This window comes from Meles meles, chromosome 15 (assembly GCF_922984935.1).
Source record: "Meles meles chromosome 15, mMelMel3.1 paternal haplotype, whole genome shotgun sequence".
In the NCBI taxonomy this organism is placed as follows: domain Eukaryota; kingdom Metazoa; phylum Chordata; class Mammalia; order Carnivora; family Mustelidae; genus Meles; species Meles meles.
This window is the reverse complement of record NC_060080.1, coordinates 35,726,808-35,748,379: the sequence shown is the minus strand read 5'-3', so window position 1 is coordinate 35,748,379 and position 21,572 is coordinate 35,726,808. Positions and strand designations below refer to the sequence as shown.

Sequence of the window (21,572 nt, the reverse complement as noted above, 5' to 3'; positions counted from 1 at the left end):
ATGAACCGAGCCAAAGGCAGAAGCTTCACCAACTGAGTGACCCAAGTAACCCCCAAAGAGCTTTTTTTTTTCTTAAACCACGTACGAAAGATTAATTTTTTGAACTCTCTTGCATTTCTAAAAGCATCTTTCTTCTACCCTTACACATGGGTGATAAATTGGCTGGGCACAATGTTCTAGAGGGAAATCCTGTTCCCCCAGAATTTTTTTGGTGTTCCTGCTTGTGGCTCCACTTTCACTTTCATTCTGAGTTGTATCTAAATGTCTGAACTTTTCCATGGATTAGCTTTCTCCTCTGCTGTTTCAGGTGTCGGAATTTCTTTCTTGTCCTTTTGATGAGGTTTTGGAGGGAGTAAATGATAAAGCACATGTTCAAGCCATTGTCTGTAACCGAAAGCCTCTCTGTATGGAACTTATTTTTGTGTTGTGATAGCACAAGGATGTATTTCCCAAATGTGCTTCCAGTTGCCCCTAAATCATTCATTGAGCAACTCAGCCTTTCCCCATTGATGAAAAACTTCTTTTATTGCATCCTAATATACAAGATCAGTTTCTTCATGATCATTCCATATTGTATATATGCCATACCTTTGTCATAAGTTTTGAGATCTGGTATAGGAAGTCTGATTGTTCTTTTTCAAAATATTTCCTCAGAATTGATTATGATTCTTTTTTTTTTTTTTTTTTTTTTTTTTTTAAAGATTTTATTTATTTATTTGACAGAGAGAGGTCACAAGTAGACAGAGAGGCAGGCAGAGAGAGAGAGAGGGAAGCAGGCTCGCTGCTGAGCAGAGAGCCCGATATGGGACTCGATCCCAGGACCCTGAGATCATGACCTGAGCCGAAGGCAGCGGCTTAACCCACTGAGCCACCCAGGCGCCCAATTATGATTCTTTTTAATCTTTTAGTTTGTTAGATAGAAAATGGTATAGGTCATTTCTAATTACTTTTTTTGGTGACTAGTGCAGATGAACTTTTTATATTTTGTCCATTTGTTTGTGAAAGAATTATTCTTGCCCTAGATATTTGGTGGTGTTCTTAACAATTTGTGAGAATACTTTTTTATGCTGAAGAATTAACTCTTGTATCCTTTAACTTTTTAACATAAGAGTATATAGTTACACTCTGAGTACATGTGAGTAAAAGAGCAAAAGTTTTAAAAGAGCTTGTTAACCTTCCCATTGTGAGCTGTGATTTTATGGCAGCTTTTATTGCAATTTATATTCATATTTCCTATTCATTCGAGAGAAAATGGCTACCAGGTGTATTTTAATGGAAGGTATACCACTTTGAGCATTTGATGACCTTGATTTGTCGGCCCTCTCTCAAAATTAAGAGAAATAAGATAGTTCTTAAATACTGATAAAACTGTAGGGGTTGGTTATTTCAGCGGTTAGAAGTATGAGCTGCCAGTTCTCTCTATGGTTAAAAAGCTACAAAAGCATCCATCCGGAAAGTGGTCTTTGTTGTTGCTGGTTGTTTGTTTCAGAATACCAGATGGGGGATGGGGATGCCTCAGGGGGAAAGGAAGCTACTGAAGAAGACAGATGCCATTCTTTGAAAAGCTGTGGTGCCTAATTAGTAATATTCTGGACTTAATTGTTTTTTGTTTGTTGTTTGTTTGTGGTGTTTTTGTTTGTTTGCTTAACATGAAAGGTTAATCCAGCATGTATGGGACCAAGTGTAAGCTCCCAGGAGGACCTGAGAGCCCCGTCTCTTCCAGCCATCAATCATCAAACCTCAAAGAACATGGGAGAGAAACCCAGAGAGACAACTCCTGTTATTCCTCCTATGGCAAATGCTGTCACTGCCACTTTGGTGTCCCCGGCCATCATTCAGAGTGTATCTCCTCCTGGTCCTTTGGCAGCCCAGCCAGGGACAGACTCCATGTTTGCAGTGACCAGAAAACATGACAGGTAATGCATAGGTAATGTTAGAGAGGATAGTGACATGAAGGGTACTCACAGCTTTTTACAGGTTTTGCAGTGTCAAGAAAGGTGTGTAAAAAAAAAAAAAAAGGAATGACTCCTCTTTTTTTTTTTTTTTTTTTAGATTTTATTTATTTATTTGACAGAGAGAGAGATCACAAGTAGGCAGAGAGAGAGGAGGAAGCAGGCTCCCCGCGGAGCAGAGAGCCCGATGCGGGGCTCGATCCCAGGACCCTGAGATCATGACCTGAGCCGAAGGCAGCGGCTTAATCCACTGAGCCACCCAGGCGCCCCGACTCCTCTTTTTAAAATAATTTTTAGATGGGCATGTTGTTGAAAAACCAAGTTACCAAAATAGCCCCAAATCTTTCACTTATTACTCTATTTTTCTTTTAGGGGATTTATTTCATTTCATACTTCTCCCTAGAATTAAAAATTTTCAGTACAACGAAACACAACAATTTTTTTGTAACTGGAAAATATACACCTGTTGAACCAAAATTTCAGCCTTTCTTGCAGGCTTTGACTAAATATATGGAGTGATGGTTACCATCCAGATAGTTTCTTGACATGTGTTCTCATAATCCTGTCTTCACCAGCAGCAATCTGGGATGAATATCCATTCCACGATATGCCAAAGTCATATCTGTATGCTGCTGTGGAGGTTTTTTTCCCCCAAGTTGGTGGGATTTTCCTAGATTTCAGAAATTCAAATTAATGTCACAGTAACTTGCTTTGTTTAAATTTTTATCTGCAGTGACTTTGGCACGCTCTCTTTACATAGAGCAATTTTATTGTTCCGTTAGAAAAAATGAGAGCTCCGGTGTACCTTGCACCCTCCCCTTGGGCTAAACTCCTTAGCATAGATTATGGCTCATAAGTACTGGTTCTTCTCAGTATCCAAGATTAAATTATAGCAATGATTTTTCTTGGAAATAAGATTGAAAATGCTTTTTCACTCACATTAAGATAATAGTTCAGACCCTTGTCCTGTGTCCTCCTGTGTGTATGTTAAAAAAGAACTCTTGCGTCATTGGGGGCTATGACTTCATTAGTTCTTCATTGCTAATACAATTATAAAATAATAAAAACAAGAGAGCAGTGACAGGCCCAAAGAGATGTTGAGTGTCCAATCGCCCCCAGAGATGGGAGTCATGAGGGTAGAGGAGCCAGACACAGATATCCCTATAAAACTGTGAAACTCTTTAACCCAATGAATGTTCAGATCTCAGTCCGAAGCATCTCGGATGGACCTTGACCCTAGCTCAGTCAAGGGACCAAATGGACACCCTTGGTACTCTGACTAGCTTAACATGGCAGAGAAAAGGTGACTTTGTCTGGAATCTCAAAGAAAAACTCATGTTTTTAAGACAGTTGGGTGGGGATTTGTAAAATTAAGTGTATTGTACTTTTTACTTTACCTCCTAACATAGTCCCTGCTGAGGGAATGCTAACAATGTTAAATTGACAGATGAGATCCAATATCATTCCTGGACTTTAAAAACAAAAACCAAACTGATATAAATGTCTTATGCACCATTTTTAAAGTTTCCTGATAACCCTTAAAATCTGAAGAACCGGGGCACCTGGGTGGCTTAGTAGGTTAAAGCCTCTGCCTTCAGCTCAGGTCATGATCCTGGCATCAAGCCCCGCATCTGGCCCTCTGCTCAGCAGGGAGTCGGCTTCCTCCTCTCTCTCTGCCTGTCTCTCTGCCTACTTGTGATCTCTGTCTGCCAAATAAATAAATAAAATCTTTAAAAAAAAAAAAAAAATCTGAAGAACCATGCTCTGTGGCTCCTGGCTCGTCAAACCAGAGGTGGCCCATGCATTTAAAACACCCCAGTGCTTCCCATAACATGACTCGGGCTAGCTGCTTTGGGCACCTAGACCGGGACTTGGGTGTGAGTAGTCCTTGAGCCTATGTAATAAATGGGAATCATCTGAATCAGAGGTCATTATCCTGCCCTACCACATACAGGAATGATCATCATGATGTTAAAATACAGGCTCGCCGCGTCTAGCAAACATGTAGTACCTGGCCTTTACGGCTATGAATGAAAGAAAATAATAAAACATTTTATTTGCTTATACTATAGACCCAAACACTTCCACCTGTATTTTAAGAATAGGCTTGTAATTGCTGACTGTTTTACTCTTCTTTTTGGAGAGTTAGTGTGTCTCAAGAGAGTTCTCTTTCAGATGTGTGACTAAAACTACTCATGATGTCAAGCCACAGAGTGAAGCCGAGATAAAAGAAGGTAATGTTTAATTATAATAAATTTGTTTCTGACCTGTTTGCCCAGACTCCTGCAGGTCACTGAGAGATCTGTTGGTGTCTGTGGCTCATGAAGACTTGTGTGAACTTGGGTGTTTGCTTTCCTATTCTTAGAATTTAGGGGTTAGATAAGCCCCAGACTATCTCAAGTAAAGGTAGAAATCCACTTCCTAGTCACATCTTAGTAACTAGAATCCTTTGGAAACTTGATTTGTGAAACCTTTTTTATTACATTTCTCAGCAGCTTTACCAAAAGCAAGAGTCATCTCTAACGTATTGTGAAGTAAGTAGGAAAGGAGGTTACAAGTTTAATTAGGAGTCTTCTGCTTCTCTTAGGTACTACTTTGTTAGAGGCATTTGCATTAAAGGTAAGTTCTGTGAACAAAATAAGATACATGGATTGTGCCCTCATTCCCCCCATGTGACTTTGGCTTCCTCTTCAGTGACTATTCAGTGGTCAGCCAAGCTGCTTGGAACAGCTGGCTTTCCCTGCCTTTGACCAACACTTCCCGCACGCTTGCTAAACGCCAGGCACCGTTCTAGGCAGTGAAGAATGCAGTCAGGAACAGAAAGCACAAAATCCCCACCCAAGCAGAGGGGAAAAGAAAGTCAGGGGGAAGGGGATTGAAGTTTCAGAGGTGACCAGGAAAGCTGCTCCCAAGGAAAGTGATATTTTGGATAAAGTCTTGAAGGTGGGAGCCACCCGTGAAGCTAGCTTGGCCCACCTGTTTTAGGCGAAGGGAAGAACGAGTGCAGAGCCCCGAGGTGGGACTCGTCTGAAAGGCGTCTAAACACAGTGAAGAGGCCCAGGCAGCTGGAGTGAATCAAAGAAGGAGGAAGATGAGGTCTGAGTGGACAGGGCCTGGGTTTTGTGGGGACTTGTTTGCCTTTTTCTGGATTCCAGCTGAATAACATGGAAAGCCAGTCTTAAGATTCGCGGTGTGACTATTATTAACATGTATTTCTGGGGATATAGTGGAGTGAAGGGTGCTATTTATGACAGCCTGCTAATTTGATAATGATCTTAGACCAAACCACTTAATCTCTTTGAACTTTGATTTCCTTTTCTATAAAAGGATTCTACCTTACCTACCTCGTGGGGCTATTGTTATAAAAATAAAAATGAAAGCGATGTAACCGCAGTAATAACAGAAGTCCTTAGAGATAATTATCAGCAATAATAAAACATTTTCATTGTAATTAAGTCTCTTAATTTGCATGCCTTTTTAATTTCTGAGTCCTCTACTAGTAATGTTTTTTTTTCCCCATAGGATCTGAAACACATAAGGTCATTAACACAGGCTCTTTTCACACAACTCCAAACACGTCACTGGGAATGGTTCAGGCAACCCCATCCAGAGTGCAGCCATCACCCACCGTGCACACAAAGGAAGCATTAGGTAAAGCCTTTGGTTTGAATGTTTAGCATCTGGCAACAAATTAATGAAAGCGCTTTTGCAATCATGTTTACAGTGACTCTCTTTATTCTTTTAAGGTTTCATCATGAATATGTTTCAGGCTCCTACACTTCCTGATATTTCTGATGACAAAGATGAATGGCCATCTTTAGACCAAAATGAAGATGCTTTTGAGGCCCAGTTTCAAAGTAATTATTTATTTATTTATTCAAAGTAATAATTTATTTAAATGCTACTAAGTGCAGGCATTGCGGGTGGTTGCCACAGGAAATATCAAGGATTAAAAAAATACGACCGTGTTTGAAAAGGTATTCAGTATGTCATAGATTTGTTTCTTAAAAATAAGTGCTAAGGGGCGCCTGGATGGCTCAGCCATTAAGCATCCCCCTTTGGCTCAGGTCATAATCCCAGGGTCCTGGGGTCGAGGCCCACTTTGGGCTCTCTGCTCAGCTGAAGCCTGCCTCCCTCTCTCTCACTCCCCCCACTTATGTTCCCTCTCTTGTTATCTCTCTCTCTGTCAAATAAATAAAATCTTTAAAAAAAAAAGAAAGAAAGAAAGAATAAGTGCTACAGAAGGACAGTATCCTGGTACGTAGGGGACGGCCAGGAAGACCTGAACACTTGAGGTGTGACTTGTGCTTTGCCCAGTAGAGGACTGGCATGGGTGGAACCCACATCTGTTTAGAGTCTCCGGTTTTATGCTGGAAGCCAGAGAGATCATGATAAAGATAAATAGGATCATTAGACTCGGGAGGCATTGGAATATAAAGTTAACAGGTTAATTTTTTCTTACAGGAAATGGGAAATAAGGCCAAAATAGAGCTTTTTTCAGTGAGTCAGGTGACAAGAGCAGTGTTTTAGGAGAATGATGAACACTGGACTTCGTGTGTGGCAGGAACTCAAGACCTAGAGGCTTGAGAGTTAAACCCTGTGACCGTGGTTAGGTCACTTCAACTCACTGCAAAGGAATTTATTACCTAGTACCTGAAAAATGTATCAGTTCTTTTCTGTAAGCTGTTATTTCATTTTCTCATTTGTAGGGGAAGTTTAGCATCAAGTATAGTGGTTTTTTTCCTAATACAACAATGAAATTCTACTTTTCACTCCAATGCAGAAAATGCAAGGTCTTCTGGGGCTTGGGGAGTCAATAAGATTATCTCATCTTTGACATCTGCTTTTCCTGTGTTTGAAGATGGAAACAAAGAAAATTATGGGTAAAGAATCATTGAGTTATTGCTTCACCCCCTGTCTTCCTGAAGAAATAACCAGCCAGTGTTTCCTCCAGTGTTAGAAGAGATATGGCAGGTTGGCAGGCAATGCTGCAGAGCTTCCTCTGGGACTCAAGGTAGTAGGAAAATGTGGCCAGCTGCCCGAATGGTCTGGGTCCCAGGACCAATTCTGCCACTGGTAAGCCTTTTAACTGTGTGATGGGAAGGCTGTTGCTCAAGTCCTCCTCCAGATCTACATTATCACACAGGAGTTAGAGGAAAGCAGACCTCCCACACAGCAAAACCTGTGTTGCCAGGAAAACAGTGTGGTTACAAAGGATGAGAGAACTGAGGAATTCCATGGGTTTGAAATCGTATTAGGGGTGAATGAATTTACCAGTACAGGTATCTGTACCTGCTGTTTTTATTTGCGCGCCTGATACAGAAAAAGGAAGTGACTTATATTGGGTCATGCTGCAGAGAGATGTTTTAAGCTGAAAAACATTACCTTAGGGAGCCAGATGTGGGAGTAGTGTAGGTAGCCCCAGGAATTTTCAGCTTGCAGTTTAAACCATGGAAAGAAAGATGTCAGTACGAATTAATATCATGGCATAGAAGAAATTCATATTGAAGCAGAGAGGAAACAGTCTGACCAGCTCTCAGAGGGAAATTCCATAGCTAAACCTAGTCCTAGAGATCAGAAATAAAATGTATGGCATCCATGATATGCTATCGGCCATGGCCCTACCTCTTTTCTTATTCCTAAAATTTATAACTCAGTGTAGTAGTGATTTTGTATTTTTCCACCCTCCATTAAGTTGCTGTAAATCTGTTTTTATATACATAGTCAAGTTAATTCTATTTGTACTCAGTTTTCCTACAATTACTGTAAAAGTAAGGAATGTGTATATAAATGTTAACTAATTAGATAGGATAAGTGGAGAATGTTTCTAGTAGTCTCATTTAAATATTAGTATTTCCTTTAGTGTATTTTATAACTTAAAATTTTATAAATCTTTCCGTAGATTACCGCAGCCTAAAAATAAACCTGCAGGAGCCAGGACCTTTGGAGAACGCTCTATAAGCAGATTTCCTTCAAAACCCAATGTAGGTAAATCACTGCTTCATCCATGAAATGGGTCTTACAACTCTCTCCTCTTCATTTAACCAAGTGATATGCCAATCAAATGAGATAGTATATGTAAAATTGTGCTGAAAAATACAATGTTATGTGAAGAGTGGGTTTGGGGGAACATTATTCTACAATTATTCGAGTATCTATTATGTATCACACACTGTGATAGATGTAGAAACTGAAAAGTGATAGGATCCTGGCCTTCAAAGAACCTTTCCTTGTGGCAGGAGGAACGAGTGGGGGATATATTTTCCTCAACTCAAGAAGCGAGGCCTATAATGGAATATTAGAAAACTCACAAAGTCTGAATTACACTGGACTGGTCCATCAGCATAACTCAGCAGACGAGTGTCAGCAATTGGCCGGCCCACAGCATTCTTCTGTCATGGCAGCCATTGTGTCCAGCCAGTGGGCAGCTTCCCCTCTAGCCCTGAGTGTTACCGTGTGGTGTGCTTTCTCTCCACTCACCCCAGCTTGGTCCTCTGACTGGGATGGGTCAGAGATTAGTGCTGAAGAGCTCTGCTACACCCTGGTTCATAATTTAAGTTCCATAGTGGATTCTTCTTAATAAATTAACAGACAGCTCACTAATCCTTCAGATGAACTTTTTGACATTCTCAAAAACTTCCAAATAATGGACTGAATTTCAGATACAGTGCATCAATTAATAGATGCATTTCACTGAACTATTCAACCAGATACGTTTTGACCGAAAAAGCCAGGGTGATTTTTTTTGTCTCTTGTCCCTTTGGACACGCCAATTGCTTTATCCTGCATCCACCTGAAGAAACCAACAGCCAATTTTTCTTCCAGAGTTGGAAGAGATAGGGTGGCTATGTAAAAACTTTGCACCATATATAAAAACCATGGGTGGCATTTTATTGGGAACTGAAGAGTTTTGCCAAGCGTAATTCTGACTTAGCAGTTTCTGTCTTTGTGTATAGACTCTAAAACTTTACCATTGAGTTTCTGGAGAAATAGCTTATTCTGGGGTTAAAAAAGGAAATTACGGGGCACCTGGGTGGCTCAGTGGGTTAAGCCTCTGCCTTCAGCTCAGGTCATGATCTCAGGGTCTGGGATCGAGCCCCGCGTCGGGCTCTCTGCTCGGCAGGGAGCCTGCTTCTCTTCCTCTCTCTCTCTGCCTGCCTCTCTGCCTACTTGTGATCTCTGTCTATCAAATGAATAAATAAAAATCTTTAAAATTAAAAAAAAAAGGAAATTACAAGATGAACCTATAGCATCCTGTGGTGTCAGAAAGTAAGGAAGTGTTTTCAAAAAAAAAAAGATAGCATAACAAATTCAGGAGGCAACCCTGAATAAGCAAGCCCCTGGCCAAACCTGTTATAATTCGAACAAGAAAATAAGTAGAATAAGGTAGTATTGGATTATAACCCAAGAAATAAAATAAATATTCTTATTTATATAAACAAATGGGAGAGAGGACAAAATAAACCTTCCTTACAGAAGAACATAATTTATTACCTTGCAGAAAATAAATGTGGAAGGAATGAGTGATAATAGAAAAGTGCCCTTAGAACACCACAGTAATCATTATTCTAGGCAAACTCCACAGGGAATACTAAAATTAGTAAGTGAAACTTTAAAAAGAAAAAGAATATTTGTATGACCTTGTAGTATCTCACCCAAATTATTACTGTAGTTGTTTTAACATCTGTCCACAAATTCTTTGATAGCCCTCTCTCAGGAGATGGATCTCAGTTTATCTCCTTTCGAGTATAGGCTATACTATCCCCTGCTTCTGACAATTAAGGGTTGGGAATGAGAAAAATAGTTCCCTTCCAGAGGAGAAACCTGGCAGATACCACCTCCACCAGGTGCTTGGTTAACCTCATCAGCAATAAGTTGTGATGATATCTTGTCTCTTCTAATGTGATCTAATGAAGGGAGCTATACCCCTGATATTCTTCCCCAAAATCTATAACCCCAGTCTAAACATGAGAAAAGGCCAAAATTTAACCCTAAATGGGAGAGACTTTCCACACAGCTCCTGACTAGTATTCAAAAATGTCTTTGTGAGAAAGACTGGGACAGACCAATCAGCTGGCCCAGGTCCAAGAAGACCCAGTGAGACGTGATGACTAAATCAATGTGGCATCCGGGACGGGGGCATGAAATAGGGAAAGGACCTGAATGGGAAAAGGATGAAATCCAAGCAGCGTCCAGAGTTGGTAGGATTATTTAGTAGTTAAAAATGCACCAGGATTCCATAAGGTGTTACCGTCAGAGGGAGTCTGACAAAGTGTACGTGGGTACTCTGCACGGTCTTCATGACTCTGTAAGTCTAGACTTTTCAAGTTAAAATGAGTAAAACCTGAAAAATAAAATGCGACCCTTGAATACAGTGTGACTGCACTGGGTTGTGTTAAAGATGAAGTGTCCCACTTCTGGGGAGAAGAACAGAACCCTGATGTCCTTGACTTTGTGTTAGCCAGAGGTGACATCTATTTCCTCTTTAATTCCTCATTTTTTTTTCATCTTAAGCAGTATCAACGAGTTAAATGACAAAACAGGGAGATTGTTGCTTTTTTTTCAGTTCATCTTTTGTTGTAGGAAGTACCTCACACCGAAGAGTTTTTGGATGACTCAACCGTCTGGGGTGTCCGCTGTAACAGAACCCTGGCGCCCAGTCCAAAGAGCCCGGGACACTTCACGGCTGCCGCACAGCTCGCATCCACACCTTTCCACAAACCACCCGCAGACACAGGGCCTGCTCAGGAGGATAAAGGTATGTGTCGCACCGCTTGAGTGTCTTGCCTTCTGCCAACTTCAGTTCTTCCAGGATTACAGCATTCTTCTTGGAAATTCTAAGTGGAAGTTTAAAACTCATCCAGAGGAAACTTAAAATCCATTCACTCTATCATTACCTGTATGATTTTTTCTTTCAACATCTTGTTTTCTGAAAGCCTGCACATTTTAGAAACTTAGTAACTTAGATTATCCGTAGAATAGGAGAAAAACCTCCAGAAGCCTTCAGAGGCAGATATGCCAAGTCCAACCCATCTGTACAGCAGATAGGTGGATGTTACATTTACTACAAACAAAATGGCCACGATGAACAAGTTAAGTTACCTAAATGCAAAAAGTAACAAATATTTTTATTTTAAGAGTAGCAGATAGCAAATTTTAGTCCTTGGTATGTGTCTACAAATTTTATTACTTTGGAGTTGTGCTGCACTCAGGAAAATCATATTTTGTTATTTTTTTTAGTGACTGACTTCAAGACAGTAATGATAAAATGCACAGATAGTTCTTATTTTCCCTAAACCTAACACTCCCATATCAAAGCTCTTTACCTGAATTAAACCTTAATAGATGACATTATCATTGAGCACAGATAAATATTACATACTAAGTACCAACCTACAAAATATATTGACAATAAAGACCACTTTACCATTCTGATGAGGTTTTTACTAGCCAAATTCCATCACTGCTGACACTTTTATTAAAAATAGTAATGGGGGCGCCTGGGTGGCTCAGTGGGTTAAAGCCTCTGCCTTCGGCTCAGGTCATGATCCCAGGGTCCTGGGATCAAGCCCCACGTCAGGCTCTCTGCTTAGCGGAGAGCCTGTTTCCCTTCCTCTCTCTGCCTGCCTCTCTGCCTACTTGTGATCTGTCTGTCAAATAAAATCTTAAAAAAAAAAAAAAAATAGTAATTGTTCCCCAAAGCAACACAATGAAAGAATTGTCAAAGAATTTCACTCCCCTACATGGAAGCATATTCTAATGTGAAGTCTGAGCCTATAGACCTAAAAATTTTTAACTAAGGAGTAAAAAACAATTTTTAAAGAACTAACCTGGTATATTAACTTTCTTTTCTGTATTTTAAAGGAGAGTTCAGTTGAAATCTGGACAATCGCCAGGTGCCATCACAAGTTTGCTACTTTAACCAAAAAAATGTTACAATATTTTCCATTTAGGAAAATGAGTTTTATCAGTTGAGTCTTTCAGAGTCAATATTGGCTGTTCTTGGAATATTTGCACTTTGGTTGGATAAATAGGAGCTAATATTCTAGTTCTAAAAAGTTTTAGCACCTGTCTGGTGATGCAATATCTGAAAAAATTTAGCCCAGTGTAATACTTGACTTTGATATATATATATATTCCACATTTCTTTTTTTTTCTAAGATTTTATTTATTTATTTGACAGAGAAATAGTACAAGTTGGCAGAGCAGCAGGCAGAGAGAGAGGGAGAAGCAGGCTCTCTGCTGAGCAAGGAGACTGATGCGGGGCTCGATCCCAGGACTCTGAGATCATGACCTGAGCCTAAGGCAGATGTTTAAGTGACTGAGCCACCCAGACGCCCCACACTCCCCATTTCTTACTAGTTTGTCTTTCCGTAGATAGTTTTTATTTCTTTATTTGTTTGTTTTTAGTTAAAGAGAGTGGTGGTTAGTATTGCCAGGTATCTTCCTGATGTAAACACTAACCCAGTTTAATCAACTAAACACTAACTGACTAAATAAAGCAGTCAGACGGAAAGACACCCACCCACATCTCTGCCATCCAGATGTGGATTACTCTCCACGTCCTTGTCCTCAGGTTCTTCTAAAGCAGGGTGTGTCCTCCACCCCTACTGGCAACCTCCACAGGGGGCTCATCCTGCCCACAGCCGACCTGCCACTCTTCAGACCCTTTTCTCTTGAAGGATTGAATGTGTAAAGTTGAAATGCTCACAAATATTAGTAGTAAAAAAAATTTTAGTGATTTTTTTTCCCGTTTTCAAAATATTATGGAATAATTTACCCTGGAACACCATTCTGAAATTATAATGAAAGTCAGTGTAAAAAGAAATTCTGGACTTTATAACCATATGCATAATGTCTGTCTCTAATTTTCTACATATTTCAGAAAATGTGGTTGCAAAAGAGTACATCCAAGTGGCTCTGGATTCTTGTGAGGAAAACATGGCGGAACCCTCAAAAGACAGAAAGTTCAGGTATCATGAGGCGGGCGTGGTTCTGTCATGCCACTGTCACTCTGGCTTTGCTCTTAGAATATAACAATTCCAACCCTTCCAGGAAAATGAGATTTCATTGACTTGCAGGTATAAGTCAGAAGCTACTCTCTATAGCTACACAAACGGTGATAAACCTAAACCCTGGGTCCATCGGGGCAGTGAGAAGCAGCTGGGGTAGCAGAGTCTCTGTGGGAATAGCTCCTGTGACTGACTGCTACTCATTTTGAGAACAGAACTGCACTTGACTCTTACCAGCCAAAGACCCTGACCTAAGTGTAAAGACTACTGCAGAAGTGAGCAAACACATACTTGTTTCTTTATACCCATTCTAAATGAGAAAAGCAATCACTTTTTTTCAAGAGGAGGATAATAGAATGTTTAAGCCTCTTAGGTATTGATACAAAATGCGGGTGTAGCATGCATGAGGGCTGTGCAGATGTAAAATTCCACCGCATTTGAATCGGTCAGTTAATGTAACAGACACTGAAAGTGGCTGTAATTGTTTGACTATTTGTTATATTCCATTGTAATGCTAATACTTTTTATGTACTATATCCTGTAATTAATCCTTACAGTAAATTTAGTTGTAGGAACTATTCTTTCCCACAATTACAGATGAGGAAACCAGGTCCAGAGAGTTAAGAAATGACCTAAAGTCATACAACTTCTAATTTGCAGCACGGTAATTTCAACCATATCTCTAATTTCAGAAGCCTTGCTCTCACTACTATGTTTACTGCCTCTTGTTATTAAAGACCTCTTCTTAAACTAAGACCCCAGTAAATAAATTGGATGAAAGACATGAGCAGAATTTACAAAAGAAAAAAAATGAATGAGCATGTAGAAAATACTTAACTTCCTAATAATACAATCAATGCAAATGAGAAGAACTTGCCTTTTAATTTAAAATTCTGCCCGATAGGCAGTCTGTCACCTCCCACGAGGAATCTTCTACATGTGACTAAACTTTTAACTCACAAGAGTCATAAGCCATAAGCCACACTTGGCATGAGATTAACATAGAAATATATAGGACAAAAATCAGTTGTCGGGGAAATAACTATCCAAGACACTATCGTCTTTGACTCGCATGAGACAATTAAGTTACAAGGAAACCCTTAAGACCAAGGTACAGAAGTTTCCCTGGTTAGCAACCTTGTTTCAGTGAGCATCAGTGGCTCTTGCAAACTACAGATTTAGATTCCCGTGTCCACACAAAGAATAGGCCCATTACTAGGCTCCTCATACCTGAAGCCTGAGCCTGTGGATTCCCAGCATATATTTCTAATCCTCTCAGTCTAGCACACAGTTCCAGGCATGGTTATTGTTTACCATAAGCAGTGGTGACAATGATACTCTGAGCTTTCCAGTTTTCAGGGGAGAAGACCTAGAAAGTTAACCAAAACTCAGATTCTCATGGAGAAGGGAGAAGGGTTAATTGATAACTTATACACTCGCAGTAATTTGGTTACTCAGCTAGGAACAATTTATATGTGTTCTAAAACAGTTTTTTCTATGTGCATGAATACCCCTAATACCTGATTGGTTGTAATATCAAGCATTGAAAATACTCCTATTTGACTACCACATTTTCTCCCAATAATAGATTTTCATGGCTATGCTTGTGGGATAGATTAAAATTGCCATTATCTGAAGATGGAGGACTTACTTGTGTCCTCCTCCTATATGAAATGGCTGAACAGAAAATTGATTAATTAAAATATTGAAAGTATTTTTAATATGAAAGAACCGGGGAATTATTCTATTCCAGCATACACCTGCTGAATTAAATGACAGGTAGTGACTAAAATCCATGAAAGGACTATGGAGAAACCTAGCAGATGCCACATTTACCAAATGAGCGAGGTTAATTTCACAAGTGACAGCTCATAATAGTCATGCATTGAGAAGGGTACTTGACCTCTGAAACGTTCTTCACCAGTCTAGTCATGAGGAAAACATCAAAGGAACCCAAATTAAGGGACACTCTACAAAATACCTGGCTGGTACTCCTCAAAACTGACAAGGTCTTGGGAAAGTAGGAAACACTTAGAATCCGTCACCAATGAGAAGGGAGTAAGGAGACGTAACCGTTGAATACAACATGGTATCCACGATTAGATCCGGGAGCAAATAAAGGGCACTGTGGGAAAACTGGTGAAATCCAACTGAAGTTTCGAGGTTAATTAAGAGTACTATAACAAATGTTGGTTTACTGGTTTTGATGGAGGAGCTGCTGTCACGTGAGCTGATAACATTTGAGGAAATTGGGTGAGGAGTATATGAGAATTTTCTATGATCTTTGCAACCTTTCTTTAAATCTGAAATTATTCCCAACCTACTTTGTTTTCAAAAAAATTCCTACCAGGAAAAAATGCCTGTCAAGTAGTAAGAATGCAACAGGAAGTTGCATGTACATATGTCTTTTTATAGTAATGCATACTTATATATGTGTTTGTGTACGTGTGGGCATAGAGGTGGAGGAGAGTTGATGTGTGTGGAGATACGTACGTAGTTGAGTCTTACTGTTTGCACTCATTCTTTTGTATAAAGTCACTGCAAACTGAATTACCCAACACTGAACCATCGTTCCTAGTTTGTGAGCCTCTGTTCACATTTTGTTTAAAGACAACTTAATTTAATAAATAATGGTTGATTCATTAGCATTGAATTCAGGGCCAACAGCACTATAACTCATACCTGTATGCAGCTTATCTAACATATATTTTCTCTGTAAGACACATCGCGGCCTTCTCAACCTTAGGAACATTAGACACTTTAGCACTGCACTTGGAGGAACGTCTTAAACAGTGAAATCACAAAAACACAGAAAAATATATTACTAAACATACTGCGAAAGGACACTGGTTTACAGTGTGCGAGCTGACACGAGAACGCAGAGCATTGCCTTATTCCATCTCTGGGAGTGTGTATGTTGGGTGACACGTTCTCACCATCCTGCGTGTCTGCAGAAGTGCCATGAAAATTGATTTGGGGATCACGAATGAGTTTTAGCACGTAGGCAAATTCACAAATATGGGATCCCTGAGTAATACAGATCAACTATGTATGTGTGTGTACGGGAAGAAACTGTTAGGTTGCTGGATTATGACATTTTCTATCTGTTTTCAGTGCTATACAAGAAGCTGTTTTGGAATAGAGTTCAATATTCAGTCTTGATTCCCAGCTTAATGACATCTTGGGGAAATAAACCCACCCTTCCCCATGTTTCCCACCAAAGCATATCCATTGTGTTCGCTTGCCTGTTTATTGACTGTGTTACCATGTCTTTGCTTTTATCTCTATTCATACTGTACTGCTATGTATTTGCATATATTTGTTTGTCTGAAGAAAATGCCTTAATCAACTCTTCATAAGGCAGTTTTGAAATGTCATTTATAGAATGAAAAGGAAATTGTTTTGTGGGCCTTTTTCATGTGATCAAATCCAATAGACTTGTAATCATGGGTTTTGTTTCCTCTTGTCTATCCCTTTAACATATCCAGCTCAATTCAAGAGAAAAGCCCAGAACCAGCATTTCCTGCAGACATATCTTCAGCATCCTTGCTCCGTGGGAGCCAGCCTGCAGCAGGTGGCGTGCTGCCCAGTGAGGTGGCACAGAGCCTCGAGGCCTGTAAACTCACAGACACTAACCTCACCGTCGCGGAAGACCCACCAGGCGCTGGTGCCGGGCACCAAGGAGAATGGACGCAGACTAGTTCACTTGAGAATGTCAATGCTTCAAGTACGAACAGATGTTCAGTCTTAATTGTGTCCCTGAATCAGGACAATAGCCTGGTAAAAGCCGTTTCGTGGAAGAAGCTCAAAGAGCAGGGACTTGAATGTCATTGAGTAGAATACAAGTTCAGACAAAACTTGCAAACTAGATCACAGTGCGGCACAACATAGAGCAGTGGAAGGGCAAATTAATTTGTTTTAATTAATTCATTATTATTATATATATATATATATAATTAATATCAGAATCACTACCGTTGGAGGAGGGAGTTGGAACTGGAGGGCCTTCTATGGCAGGTGTTGAATTTAAGACAGGTACCCCCATTTTACAGCCAAGTAAGCAGCTCAGGGCTTAACTCCTTTCCCCTAGTTACACGGGAACAGTCTTAGGTAGTCTTGCATCATGGTTAAGAATACAGACTCTGAAGACTGACGAGGTTCTAATCCTAGCTCCACTTTAGGCAGTCATGTGATCTTGGCCAAAATCATTTCAGTTCTCTGTGGTTCTCGTTCCTTTTCTATAGAGGGGGGTGATGGTCCTACTTCAGAGTCTTCTTTTAAGGACCAAGTAGATTATTAAACATAAACTACTCAGAACAGGGTCCTACATACATTTAACACTAAGTAAATGTTAATCATGCTGGATTAGTCTTTGATAACTACCACTAAAAGAATTTTTATAGCATGCTAAACTGAGCAGAAACTTTATTCTTCTTTTAGAAATGAATTCTTTTTTGTGAACCCAAAGTACCTCTCATGCATGCAAATTCCTCATAGATAATATAAGTATTGAAAGTCCTTGTATTTTGTAGATACAAGTGGGAGATGTTAGAACTAACTGATATCCAGGTCGGCCTTTAAGACATAATTATGTTAAAGGCAGAATCTAGCAGTTCCAGGCAAGTGGAACAGATGCTTTTGGGGTTCATTTCCTTTGTCACAAATAAATACTGATCTAAATTTGTTGATCTAAAATAACAATGAACTGTGTAGAACTAGCCATTTTGATTTTTGCAAATGGTTATTATTTGAATCAATGCTCCTTTAAAGATAAGTCTTTTGAAAGCTTATTTAGTGAATGTCTCTACTTGTTTTATCTGTAGTTTCTTTGGGAAAATTCTTGGGTACTGAGTTCATTTTCTTTTTTATATTCCCATTTCTTTTAAGACTTGACTGTTGAGAATCCATGGGATGATACGTTGATTCTCAAACTTTTATCTGGGCTTTCTAAGCCGGTGAGATCCTATCCAAATACTTATGAATGGCAGTGTAAACTTCCAGCCATCAAGCCCAAGACTGAGTTTCAACTGGGTAAGGACTATATGGGTAAAAAATTTTTAACTCTTGCTTCTATATAGGAAGTTGATGGTAATTTATGCATATGTGATTCTCCTTCTGCTACCACCCTTGTACCTCACCTCCCTCAAGTAAAGCGTTATAGATTATCTGTAGTACTAAGCTGAAAACATTTTGTTAAGCCATGACTGTCAGATTTTGATTCCTGTTGGGACGATTACTTATAAAGGGCAAGTTGGTAATATCTATCAAAGTAAAAAATGCATAGTTTTAGACATCCGGTTTTAAGAATTTCCTGCAGATATGCTTGCATACATTCAAAATGACATATGTGCATATAAAAACAATAGATTGGAAACAACATAGGTGTCTTTGGGGGACTGCTTAAATAAATGAAGGGATACCTCTACAGTAAAATATAGCTTGCTCTGTACTGATAGGGAATGATGTCCATGAAGAGTAGTTTCCCTGCGCCTCAAATCCCCTGTGTTCCTTCTACTCATCAGGCCTGCCCTCTACCTAAAACCCTGACAAGCACTAATCTTTTTACTCCTGTCTCCATAGTTTTGCCTTTTCCAGAATGTCAGATAGTTGTAATGACACAGTATGCAAGCTTTTCACATTGGCTTCTTTCACTCAGCAATACACATTTAAGATTCCTCCATATCTTTTCATGACTTGAAAGCTCTTATCTTTACCATCGCTGGGAAATATTCCATTGTGCACGTGTACCACAGTTCATCTATTCACCTATTGAAGGACATCTTGGTTGCTTCCAAGTTTTGTAAGACTCCTATGCAGTTTTTGTGTGGACAGAAGTTTTCAAGTCATTTGGATAAATATCAAGGATATTGTGATTGCTGAAACAGGGGAGCATATGTTTACTTCTGTAGGAAACCGCCAAACTGCCTCCAAGTGGGGTTCGTACCATTTTGTATTCCCACCAGCAGTGAAGGCGAGCTGTTACTCCATATCCTCACCATCATCTGGTGTTGTCAGCAATTTGGGTTTTGGTCGCTGTAATAGATGCGTAATGGTATTTCGTTATTGTTTTTCATTTGCAATTCCCTAATTACATATGATGATGTACATTTTTTCTTCTTTATTTGCCATCTGTGTATCTTTTTTGGTGAAATATGTATTTAGATCTCTTGCCCATTTTTTTAAAAATCAGGTTGATTGATTTCTTAATTCTGAATTTTTTCCCCTATTTTCCTAATTGAATTTCAAGAGTTTGTTGTGTGTTTTGGATAACTTTTATCCGATAAGTATTTCGAAAAGATAGTCACTCAGCCTTTGGCTTGTCTTTTCATTCAATTAACTGTGTCTTTTGCAGAACAGAAGTTTTAAAATTTTGAGCAATTTATTTCTCCCATGGACCATGTTTTGTTGTTGTGTGTAAGACGTCCTCTGCAAACCTAAGGTCCCCTAGCTATTCTGTTACCTTTTAGAGATTTTATAGTTTCATGTTTTACATTCATGTGTATGATCCATTTAGAGTTAACTTTTCCTGAAAGGTGTAAGTTCTGTGTCTAGATCCATTTTTGCATGTTGATGTCCAGCTGTTCCATCAGCATTTATTGAAAAGGCTATCCTTTCATAAGTGAATTGTCTTTGCTCCTTTGTCAATGATCAGTTGACTGTATTTTCTTGGCTCTGTTTCTGGGCTCTTCTGTCCGATTGATCTATTTACCTATATCACACTGTAGTGATTACAGTAGCTTTGATAGTAAGTCTTGATATTGGGTAATGTCAGTCTTCCAACTTGTGCCTTTTGCTTTTCCGCATAACCTTTAAAATCAGTTTGTCAATAACCACAGGATAACTTGCAGGGATTTTGATTGGAATTCCATTGAATCTATAGACCAAGTTGGGAAAACATGACATCTTGACAATATTATGCCTTCCTCTCTATATACATGGAATATCTCTCTATTTAGATCTTCTTTGATTTTTTAAAATCAAAGTTTTATAGTTTTCCTTTTATAGATCTTATGTGTATTTTATTAGATTTATACCCAAGTTATTTCATTTTGGAGGATGCTAACATAAGTGGTATTGTGTTTTTTAAATTTCAAATTGCACTTACTAATTTCGGGTACATGGGAAAGCATTTGACTTATATATTGACCTCGTATCCTACAACCTTGCTATAATCATGCATTAATTCAGGAGGGTTTTGTTGTTGATTCTTTGGCATTTTCTGGCTAGACCATGCTGTTTTCTGTGTACAAAGACTGTTTTATTTCTTCCTTCCCAATCTGTATACCTTTTATTTCATTTTCTCATTTTATTGCATTAGGCAGGACTTCCAGTACAATATTGAATAAGAGTGGTGAGAGGAGAAATTCTTGCCTTGTTCCCAATCTTAGTGAGAAAACATTTATCTAGTTCCCCCCCCCACCATTAAGTATACTGTTAGCTGTAAGTTTTTTGTAGATGTTCTTTATCAAGTTGAGAAAGTTTTCCTCTATTCCTAGTTTGCAGAAAGTTACCATGAATGGGTGTTGGATTTTATCAAACACTTTTTCTCTTTCATAGGATAAGATCATATGATTTTTCTTTTTAGTCTGCTCATGTGACAGATTCATTAATTGATTTTTGAATGTTGAACCAGGCTTGCATACCTGGATTAAATCCAAGTTGGTCATGGTAAATAATTATTTTATACTTGTTTTGGATTTTATTTGCTATTATTTTGTTGAGGATTTTTAGATCTATGTTAATAAGAGATACTGCTCTTTAGTTTTCTTGTAGTGTTATCTGTCTGGTTTTTGGTATTAGGGTAATGCTGGCCTCATAGAAGGGGTTAGGAAGTATTCATTCTGCTTCTATCCTCTGAAAGAGATTGTGGAGAATTGGTATAATTTCTTCCGTGAGTATTTGGTAGAATTCACCAGTGGACCCATGTGGTCCTGGTGCTTTCTGTTTAGAAAAGCTATTAATGATTTGATTTCTTGTCTCATATTCCTATGTGAATTTTGGTAGAAGATGTCTTTCAAGGAATTGTTCTGTTTCATGTAGGTAATCAAATTTGTGGGCACAGAGTTGCTCATAGTATTCCCTTATTATCTTTTTAATTCATGGGATCTGTAGTAATGTCCTGTCTTTCATTTCTGATATTAGCATTTTATGTCCTTTCCCTTTTTTTCTTAGGTCACCTGGTAAGGACTAGGGGTTTTATTGATCTTTTTCAAAGAATGAACTTTTTGTTTCATTGGTATTCCCTGTTGATGTTCTGTTTTCAATTTCACTGATATGTGCTCTAGTATTTTTGGTCTTAATTGGACAATTTTTTCTTGTTTTTTTTGTTTTGTTTTGTTTTGTTTTGCCTGCTCTGATTATTTTTTTCTTCTGCTTTGGATTTAATTTGTTCTTTTTCTAGTTTCCTAAGGTGGAAACTAAAATTATTGATTTTAGATCCTCTTTCTAACGTATGCATTTAATCCTATAAATTTCCCCCTAAGCACTGCTTTTGAGGTACCCCACAACTTTAATAAATTGTATTTTCATTTTCTTCTAGTTCAAAATATTTTAAAATTTCTCCTAAGATTTCTTCTTTGATTGATGTGTTATTTTAACATGTGTTGTT

The 21,572-nt window shown here is 38.9% G+C and overlaps 1 protein-coding gene and 1 non-coding gene across 2 annotated transcripts in view; both read left to right on the top strand.

Annotated features, from left to right (window-relative positions):
* The window catches only part of BUB1 (BUB1 mitotic checkpoint serine/threonine kinase), a 44,379-nt gene that overhangs the window by 14,567 nt on the left and 8,240 nt on the right, over positions 1-21,572 (top strand). Inside the window, exons 10-19 of the mRNA XM_045979410.1 lie at positions 1,657-1,916; positions 4,128-4,186; positions 5,475-5,603; positions 5,699-5,809; positions 6,736-6,835; positions 7,855-7,936; positions 10,536-10,710; positions 12,838-12,925; positions 16,453-16,691; positions 17,852-17,995. Of these exons, the coding sequence (XP_045835366.1) occupies positions 1,657-1,916; positions 4,128-4,186; positions 5,475-5,603; positions 5,699-5,809; positions 6,736-6,835; positions 7,855-7,936; positions 10,536-10,710; positions 12,838-12,925; positions 16,453-16,691; positions 17,852-17,995 (1,387 nt within the window). The remainder of the gene's footprint in view (positions 1-1,656; positions 1,917-4,127; positions 4,187-5,474; positions 5,604-5,698; positions 5,810-6,735; positions 6,836-7,854; positions 7,937-10,535; positions 10,711-12,837; positions 12,926-16,452; positions 16,692-17,851; positions 17,996-21,572) is intronic.
* LOC123926277 lies at positions 14,516-14,655 on the top strand. Its single transcript, XR_006815205.1, has one exon. It is a non-coding gene; the product is annotated as a small nucleolar RNA SNORA29 (small nucleolar RNA).